Source organism: Cariama cristata, unplaced genomic scaffold, assembly GCF_000690535.1.
Source record: "Cariama cristata isolate BGI_N322 unplaced genomic scaffold, ASM69053v1 scaffold22351, whole genome shotgun sequence".
In the NCBI taxonomy this organism is placed as follows: Eukaryota; Metazoa; Chordata; class Aves; order Cariamiformes; family Cariamidae; genus Cariama; species Cariama cristata.
In genome coordinates this window covers 17,710-28,003 of record NW_009601430.1, presented here as the reverse complement: position 1 = coordinate 28,003, position 10,294 = coordinate 17,710, and the positions used below count along the sequence as shown (strand labels likewise).

Sequence of the window (10,294 nt, the reverse complement as noted above, 5' to 3'; positions counted from 1 at the left end):
GACTGCGCTTTGTAAGTAATTTTTTTTTTTTTTTAAAGTCATCTGTTTAATACTCAGCTCCTATTATCTACAGCTCTATAAGGGAGAAAAATAGAAAATTGCTACTCTTAACTTTAGAAAAAGGTGAAAGCTGGGAGAAGCAAAGTGATTTTCTCTACCATCCAGTCCTGTGGCAGACTAAAAACAGAGAAAAAAAGTCTCTAGTTCTCCATACCCTACAATACATTGCCTCTTCCCCATTGCTGGCTTTTTTCAGAAAAGTCTTCCTGTCCTTCAGACAAACTCTCACTATCATCCCAAGCACAGAACAATATACAGAACAAATATAGAACAGCATACTTCTGGTGGACCCCCCTGCAGTACTGCCTTCAGCTCTGGGGCCCCACAGGAAAGACATGGACCTGTTGGAGAAGGCCGAGAGAAAGCCACGAAGATGATCCGAGGGCTGGAGCACCTCTCCTATGAAGACAGGCTGAGAGAGTTTGGGTTGTTCAGCGTGGAGAAGAGAAGGCTCCAGGGAGATCTTACTGCGGCCTTTCAGTACTTAAAGGGGGCTTACAAGAAAGATGGGGACAGACTTTATAGTAGGGCCTGTTGCAATAGGACAAGGGGTCATGGTTCTAAACAAAAAGAAGGTAGATTTAGACTAGATATAAGGAAGAAATTTTTTACAATGAGGGTGGTAAAACACTGGAACAGGTTGCCCAAAGAGGTAGTAGATGCCCCATCCCTGGAAACGTTCAAGGTCAGGTTGGACTGGGCTCTGAGCAACCTGATTTAGTTGAAGATGTCCCTGCTTATTGCAAGGGGGGTGGATTAATGACCTTTAAAGGTCCCTTCCAACCCAAACTATTCTATGATTCTATGATTTTCCTCCCCTCAACCCTTTAATTTTGAAGGTGGGGAGAGGAAGGAGAAATAGAGTTACCAGTTCATCTCTGAACTGAACCCAGTTTTCTGCTCAACTCAAAGCAGGGTTGCCCACATCCCAAGGAGATACTCTCAGGTAATTTGTTCTGGGGAAAGGCACCTGCTCCCGCTCATACACTCCCTCTTTCCACAGAATTCCTGGTGAACAAATTTGTGAAACATTTCCCAAAATGCTTCATTGCAATTGGACCATTCCCTTAAAAATTTCTCAATTCAATCTAAATGTCAAAAATTGTCTGGCAATCTACAGAGGTCAAGGTTTCCTGTTGTGGCTTTTAGGGATTGGTTTGGGGTTTTTTGGTTTGCCTTTTTTTTTTGTTTGGTGGGGGGGGGTTTGTTTTTTTGAACAGCAGCCAACTCTGCTAACCAAGGGTCACCAGACTTCAACATCATTTCACCCCTGAGCCTGTACTGACAGGGCACTGCCTGTCAACAGGGTGGGTTCTCCCACGGGAAGGGCTGCAAGAGGAAGCACAGATTGCTGCTCCTCCTCGCTTCGGGGGGGTTCTGTAACGACACTGGGATGCAGCAGCACACTTCTACACTGAACACAGCTCCAGAGTCCAGCCCTTTCTGGGTGTGTGACAGAAAAGAGGAAGCACGGAAGCATGGATGAGCATAGGCCCACCTCAGATGGGATGGGGCGTACAAAGGAAGCGTTTTGGGAGAAAGGGCTCCTATCACGTGGCTTATGTGGAAAGACGGGATAAACGGGCACATTGGTACCTGGCGGTTTGAGGGAGGATGCCATATCAGACCTATTGCTGCTGCCAGATCCTCAAATAGGAACTGTGAGGGAAAAGCCCCATGTCACATTTCATCTCTGTTTGTCCCAAGACTGTAGCAGTTGGCTACAGAACAGCGACCCAGCCCCTTGTAACTTGAAGGCTGGATTAGCATATGGCACTCTGGAGAAGTAACAAGAAGCTCCATGTACAGCAAAACAGCAGCTCTACGTGCAGCAGAACAGCAGCTTGTCTCAAAGAGAGATGGCAATGCCAAACATCAGCACTGCCCTGACTAGTTTTTCAATACTAAGTGTGATACAAGGTACAAAATCACACAGGGACTGAAGCCAAGCATCCCACAAGATTTCCACCATCCACCACAAGAGCTTCAACCTATTCCACTGCTGGCAAAGATGGCTTTAACCACCTCCCCAGCCAGCAGCTGAGCTCTCGGAAACAAGGGTTCTTGCTCCCCACACCTTCCCTCCAGGAGTCCAACAGCACCCTGATGCTGCAGTCTTCAGCGCATGCAGCACAGACATCAGCACTTCTGACAGAGACTTGACACTGTTGCCCTCTGCTTTATTAAGAAGCTTTTCTGCCCAGCTATTTTGAGCTTTTGTCCTATTTTTCTCCCTTTTCTGCTGGGCAGCAGGTTTGCTGCAGGTCCAAAGCTTCGCAGCTATCTCATTATTTAAGATTCTACCAAACGTTACGTCCTCACTTGTTTGTCACAGGTAAAAGATTTCAAATTAATTAGACATGATATCAAAAGCCCCCTCACACCCCACACCCCCTGGGGCGCTAGATGATAAAAACTGCCTGGAAGTCAATTTGACAGGCTTGACTCCATTCTGCTAAGGACTCAGACCAGGGGAGTTTGCCCACAGCTCTAGGCGATCGCTAATACCACTTCATTTGCTTCTTCATCATCTCTTCTGCCACACCAAGTTAGATTACAGTTGAACTGGATCAATACACAACCATTCAGCAAAGAACTCTTACTTTTTAGGTGCAGTTTTATTACTGACACATGGATTCAATGTGGAAGAGTCTCCAGCACTCACCAAAGGGGAAACCAAGCAAAAACCAATGTAGAAATTCTTGCTTAGCTGTATGGGCATGTGGAAAAAGCTCAGATGATTAAGACTGCACCTACTCCATTAGTCAGGGTCTCTTCTGTCTGAAGTGCAATGATGAGGATTCAGGACTGGACCCAGCTGTTACCTAGATGGGAAGAGGGTAATTGCTCCAGGACTGCATGATTGTTACCTGTGAATCTCACAGGCCAACAGCAAGAAAGCAAGGGAGAGGCCATAGCGCTCTTAAATCCAGCTCTGCAAATTAAAATATCAAAGTTATGATTCTTTGGCCTGAGAAGAAAGCACTGTTGCAAAGGGGATCTCCATTCTCTTCTCCCAGGTGCAAAGAGTTTGCTCACTTGCCAGAAACTAAGACTGCATTAGCCTTCCTCAGCCCACCCTCCCTGTCTAATCTACATCCATAAAAGTAAGGAGCAAAAGGAAGTATTTTACACTTCAGGTTTTCATGCCTCAGTGCAGATATGCTCCTTTCCCTCCAGTGGGTATTTAAGACAGTGGGTATTTAAGAGTTAAACAAAGTACCCTTGCTTCTTTCTCAGAAATCTGCTATTGCTGGGGAAGGAAAGGGTGGGAAGGGTTTGGCTACTTTTCATCATCCTTTTGGACACTTTCAGGACACTGAAACTTGATGTTGTTCCTTCTTGGCACAGAAAGATTGGTTTGGTTTGGTTGTAATGGCCAAACTTATATCCAGCTGCAGCCACAGCTCTTCAATTCAAATTGTGTTTAACAGCTTCAATGAAGAGAATTTTCTTAGCTTTGTCTCCAGGTCCACTACAATTGTGCCAGCTGGAAAATCTCCCCAGATGGCATGTACAAGCACAGTAGCCTGACGAAATGCATTAACAACAGTCCAGATTCCTGGGAAACAAGGAGGGGAAAGAGGTCTAACCCTTGAAAGGCAACTGTCCCATTTTAAAGAGGACAAAGCAAGCTGCCTCTGGTATGGCCAAAGATGCTGAAATTTGCCTGGAACCATAAAACTTCTCCTCATTTTACAGTAGGTTTCTACAGTCCTTAAAACACTGCAGGATACTCCTTTAGGAAAGAAACATACAAAGGTGGGCCAGAAATTCTCCTTTAGAGGTTTGGGTAAAGTAAACCTGAAGCAGCCAGCACCAGCAGAACTAGATTTATCTGCTGGCAACCCAGTAGTTTGAGTATTTCAATGTCCCTGTACCCATTCAAGCTGCATTTGGGATACAGCCCAATAGTATTAGCATTTACACTAGCGAAAAATTAGTGAAGAACTGAACCTGCACAGAGTAGTAGAGCTTTGCACAAACTGGACATGTACCAAAAGGTACACTGGGTCTATAAAGAAGCGGATTCCTTCTGTATACCTACAGCTTTCAAAAGGCAACTATCGTTGTGGCATTCAAAGTGATCAATTAGTTAAGAAAACTATTCTCTGAAATAAGGCAGGAATACTTGTCATCTTACAAACTAGGATTTCATTGTCCATGTAGCCCCCAGTTCTAACCTGGCCACAATGGTCATAAGTCTTGAAATATCCCAGTTCAGACCAGCATTTTGCCTTGTTCACCAGCAGTCATCTACTAGATCTGCCTCTGACAATGCATTCCTGTACGCCACTGACCAAAACGTTCCACTTTAAAGAGGAAACAAAGAGCAAGGCAACATCATGCTTGGTAAAGTTACACGATGTTTATCCTAAATGTTACTCTTCTATTGTGGATTATATGCAGCTTAAGGTAAAGGGAAATTGTTCTAAGCTGATAATTTATTATGTTGGGCAGTAATTTATCTATATAATGATGGAAAATTATGATTAAATTTTTCCAAGAGACTCCACACATGTGGATGGGCTGGAAATCACTTAGCCTTACAGCCTATCTACTGGAACTGGAAAGAGGTATTTGGAAGCAAACCAACAATCACTTCTGGAAAAGAAAAAGAAAAATCCTCTTTCAGCTTCCAGCGGGATTTACCACTCAATTATGTGAGGCAGTTCCACACGTGCTGAGCAGACTCCTGGCTGGATTAAAACCAATCCACTCATTTCCCGCTGCATTCATGCCCTTCCCTGTGACACAAGCCGTAGTCACTGCCCTGTCAGTGCAGGGCCTGACACTTACCTCCCTGGATCAGTGGACAGGGAGCCAGGATGGGTATGACTCAGAAGGGCTGACAGAGTTAAGAGGCTTCCACTCAGTGATGCAAATCAGCCGAGGATGAGGGGTGGAAGAGGGGGAGACACAGCGAAAGGAGAAGAGAAGACTGGTTCCATTCTGCTGCCTCACGGGTTGGCACATGAGAGGCTTCTGCACCGACATCCAACACGCAGGAGCAGTAAAATAAAGTTTGACCCAGACAGCTGTGCAGTTTTCTGATTTTGAACACACCATATCACTATTCACTTCTGAATATGAGTTGTCCTATCTCAGAAAAAAAACTCAAAGTGGTAAAGTTCTTCAATAAGATCTTGCGGCAAAAAGCAGCAGCAGAAAAGACTTAATTTCTTCATCTTAACTTTGATCGTATAGTTCCTTCTTCTATTGTCCCTCCCTTCCTACCTACAAACATGGGTGATCCATTCTGAAATGGTACAGAACATGGGGACATCCGAAGCATTTGTTCAGCAAATGTACTGCGCACACATAGAGCTAGCCAGGGGGCTGTGTCTGTACTGGCTACCCTAACTTCTGAGAGAAACCCAAAAGAAACTCATTTCACTGCCTTGGAGAGGATTCACTATATTAAATATATGTGCGCCTTTAGCAGGAGTTGCTGCATGTAAAGAGTTATGCTGGAGAGCTGAAGGGAGGAAAGAATATGCAGGTCGAGACCAATCAACTTATCATACATGCTATGTACCAAATACCAATCTCTCCAGCTCTCCACTCACTAATGTGAAAAATCCCTGACTTCTAACAGAGTGGATGGGAATTGATGAGCAGAGCTGGGGAGAGGCTTAAGCTGGCTAGAAGATAACAGAATAGTGTTTAAAAGACATTGCACACTGAACAGCATGAAGCACTACCTTCCTGCTCCTACAGAAGAAAAAGGACAGGCTGCTCCCTCAAGCAGGCAAGTGCCTTACATGAAGACAAGGTTCACAACCAGTTATCATCACCAACTGAGAGCCAAGGAAAGAATAATAAAGAGCAGCAAAATAAATCAGCCAGTCGGACCAACCTACAAGGCTTAAAAAACCAACAGCAAACACAGCGCCAAAACCAAAACCAGATAAACTGACTCAAGCTGTCTGAGCAGCTGGTCTAGAATTCAAACAGATAGACATTGACATTTCATATCCCCCTTCTTTTTTTTTTTGTCTTCCTTTTTTAATGCTATTTGTCCTCAGAGGATTTTCTTAAGTTTTGTTTCCCTTCTTGTTTCTAGGAAACAGAACCTCAATCAGCTACTGCAAAAAAAGCAAATAAATCAAAATGAGAGAAGAGCAGGGAAAAAGCAAAGGGAAAAAAAAAAAATTAAAGAAAAGGAGGATAGAGCATTCGTCCTGCCACAAGAAGTAAAAAATTCAGTACATTTCTGTCCCACTCACTCCTCTCACAAGACCGACTTTGTTACTCACTGCATAACCCTAACAGAGATCAAATTAAGCAACTTTGGGTTTATTTCACTTGCCAGTATAAGAACAGGCAAGTGCAGGCAGCAGATGTAAGACCTTCGGAGAGGATGTATTTTTCTCTCCCACCTATGTTGCCTTACCTCCCAAGACTACAGTCTTCTATGAAAGCGGTGGCTTAGAATATCTTCAGCACTCAGTGCCTTTAGCCTTTAGGGCAGACATGAAGAAAAGGGATCCTATAACACAAGCATCCAACCAAAACAGTACCAGGGTCAGGAAAGCTGCTGTCACACACTGCTGGACAGAAAGCCTCATTAGGGTCAAAGAAGAGAAAGAATTCAAACATTCAAAAGCCAGCGAGAAGGAAAGGAAATAATAATGTAACACTCAGCTCTTTAGCACCACTGTGGAGTTGGAATGAGCTTGGGTTGCATTGGAAACTGCTTCTTTCAAGAGATTCAGAAAATTCTCAGGAGATTCAGAAACTCCAGGAAAGAGAAAGTCAGAAAAGCAATCGTGGTGGGGGGGTTAACTTATTGTAGGCAAACCAGAGACCAGAGTTAAGATTCTGCTCAAAGAACGCCAAAGCTTCTCATGCACAAGTCTTCATTCACGTAGTTATTCATATGCCTGGTGTGGATGAAGTCAGGATGCCTGGGGCAACTGTTTTGATCTCAACCACCTAGGTATGTTGAAAGTGCTCTTAGGGAAACACAGATTTGTTAAGTAAAATGAGCTTTTAGGGGTAGGACAGACTGGAGGACCAAAGCATCTGCATGTCAGGATTGCAAAACCTCAGTACATGAGCAGAGGGCTGAGGAAATCACTGGAACACCTGGAGCACAACTGAAGATGATGAAGTTGCATGAACAGGTCATGAACCAACTGTGTATGAGCCATACCCAGTCTGCTACATCAGCCTCATGCAAGAAGCTTTGGTGTTCAGTAAATTGAAACAAATAGAAACAAAAATAAACAAAATAAAGCCAATGCAACAGAAATGCCAGGATTCTGGCAAATCATGAGAAATTCACTAGAAATGACAATGGGGGGAAAAAAAACCAAAAACTGACAACAACAAACTGAACTTACATCAACTTCGTAAGGTCTGCATCAGTACCCCTCTCATGTTTTGACTTCTTAACTAATGCTAGTTTTGTCAGATTGTCTTGACTGCAGCAAATCACAACAGCATCACAAAACAGGCCAGCCGTGGCACAAAAGCAGCAAGTCATATAAATCATTAAACTGTTACAACTCACATCTGGTATATTCCACAGGCTTCCTGCCCAGGCCATGAGATGCCACCACCAACAAGTAAGAACAGGAACTCTCCTGTAAAGCCCTAAGGAACCACATAACCCTTTAATTACCCAAAAGAATCCCCAGGTGTCCTCATGCTTGATTAAATCAATGTTAGGCACGCACAAGCTCATCAGAGGACATCGCTGTTAATGAAACTAATCTATCTTTAGCTACGCAAGAGCCCAAAACATCTGTTTACCGCACTTGTTTTCTTCTCTTTCTCCTCGCCCTCTTCAAGTGTGAACATATTCAGTGTCAGAAAAGATGCAGAGGAAAAGGCAACACACACTGGAATATATCTGCCTGGCTCCAAAGAGTTCAAGCATAAAGGATGCTGTCAAGCGCAAATGTGGATCTCAAATTGTCTGCAGTTTAACAGACTGCCCACTGACAGAAAAAGAGGCAATGTGCAGAAATTAAAACACATGAAATTCCATTTGAACACAGAGGAAAAATAAAAGAAAAAAACCCAAACACCCCACTTTTTTTTTTTTGTTACTGTGAGAGTAGTGAAACACTGGAACATGCTGCCTAGAGTGGTTGCGGAGTCTCCATCTTTGTAGATACTCAAAAGCTGCCTGGCCATGGTCCTGGGCAACCTGCTCTAGATGACCCTGCTTGACCACGGGTCTAGATGATCTCAAGAGGTTCTCCCCAACCACAATGATTCTGTGGTTCTGTGAACTACGATATTATCAGGATGGGCAAAAATTTCTAGCCAGTTTTACTGACCCCACCTCTCATTTTGGCCACAAACACAGAATCCTTAAGTGTTGCTAGCCTGTTTCCTGTATGCTTGAAAACATCATTTATAATTGTTGTGGAAGTTCCTTTCCTCTAATTCCAGCTTTCATGTCTTAAAAGTACATCTATGCAATGCCACTTGGAGATAGTGCCCTTCCTCTTCCCCTTTAGTTTGCTGACCAGCAGAATAAACAAGCTCAGAGGAAGAGTCAAGCTTATATGGACTTCTGCAACCCAACCACATAGTGCTACATTAGGCAGTGAAGGCTTTTCCTGAAGATTCGCTCTTCTGTCTTCCCAATCTATTCCCACTACAGTATCATATCTTTTCACCTAAATCATAGATATACCCCATCTCGACAGCCACACTTCCACTGGCAAGGCAAAATGTTTTTCCTCTCCAGCTTTTTCAAAATGCCATCCATTATAATACCTCTACCTGCATCTCTCACAGTCCCTTTAAAATTTTTCAGGGGCTACATTCTTTCAGACAAATCCCATCCCACAGACCAGCAACTCTGATATGCTCTGCTCTTCCATGGACATATGTCCTTTGGGTAAGCTCTGCCTTCCGCAAGGTCAGGATCTGGCCCCAGATGTCTATGATTTCACTAAACATGCAGCTCATAAAGCCACCTCTCCAGCCCTCAGCTGTCTCCCTCTTGGTAGCTCTTTTGCCGTCCATCAAAGTCTCCTTCTGGATATCTCTATTTGGACTTAGTTGATAGATGTGTTGCACTCCAGAGAACCCACACACAAGGGGCTGTCAGCCTGAAATCTTTCTCTGCATTTGGGTGCGGAACACAGTAAGTCATAAATTGCAGGGCATATACAAGAAGGCTTTTGTCAGTTCACTGAAAGCATCACCTGCTCCATTAGGTACTCAGTGGCTTGAGAATCGCATCGAGTTACCTGTAAGTTCACCACAGTACAGAGCATAGTTAAAAAGGCCACAATGTAATTAACTCCCAGATTAGAGCAAGAGGAAGGAGAGGGGTTCCATCAAAAGGGATCCCATTAAAACTTGACAGATAAAATGCAATCCCTCTCCCTTGCCAATTACACTAACAGCGCTGAGTCTTTTCATTCTCTGGTGCTAAAAGACTAAAGAACAGTAAAAAGCCTTCCTATAAATACCATAGTGGAAACACCCTGAATCTTTATGTCGATGTATCAGTTCTGGTTTATCTTAGCTTTGAAGCATGTGGTTAGTGACTCACCCTGCTGGATAAGCAACGAGGCCAGTTCTGGGGTCGCAGGCTAATCCTCTGCCTCCCGACACAGTTATCCCCAACACCTTCTCCAAAGTCACCTAGTGCATGTGAAAAAGAAAACAAGAAGTATCATGAGACATTTGTGCAGTTCAAATGGACTCATACACAGATGCTGATGGTCTGCTTCACTGACACTGAGAAGAACCAGAGCTCCTAGAAATTCACTGACAAATGCTCAGGTACAGAAGCACCCCTACTCAGTTTTCAACATAGGCACAACGAAATACTGCTGGGATACAGAGAAGGAGTTATTAATCCACTGATTGCTTTGTCTATGCCAGAGCATTGAAAATATTGCAAAGACAGAGGATTGCAAATAGCAGATAGTACTGGTGAGAAGTTGGGATGCACACTCACCGCTCACCAATTCCCACCCTCCCAGCAAGAGCAGTGAACCTCTTTCTCCAGAGCTCTTTCCTGAAAACCATTTCCAGGTTGACCTGTTCTCTTTATCTCCTCCACCCAGTGGAAGGTGGGTCAGCCTGGTCCCACCCCCGTATTCCTCGGAACTGAAGAGTCACTTTTTCCCCCACAGCACTTGAATTGGAAACCACATCCAGTAGACCAGGGCATCCCTCCCCAGGGATCTCAAGAGACAGAACAGCTTACATGACTGGGTACACAAGCCTGCATACCAATGACCCACGCAAGAGA

At 44.1% G+C, this 10,294-nt stretch overlaps 1 protein-coding gene across 1 annotated transcript in view; it reads right to left on the bottom strand.

Annotated features, from left to right (window-relative positions):
* MAPKBP1 (mitogen-activated protein kinase binding protein 1) overlaps positions 1 to 9,678 on the bottom strand; it is a gene marked incomplete at its 5' end in the record, with an annotated part of 68,645 nt that extends 58,967 nt beyond the window's left edge. Inside the window, 1 exon segment of the mRNA XM_009710460.1 lies at positions 9,587 to 9,678. Coding sequence (XP_009708762.1) covers positions 9,587 to 9,678 — 92 coding nt within the window.
* Positions 9,679 to 10,294: the final 616 nt, after the last annotated feature.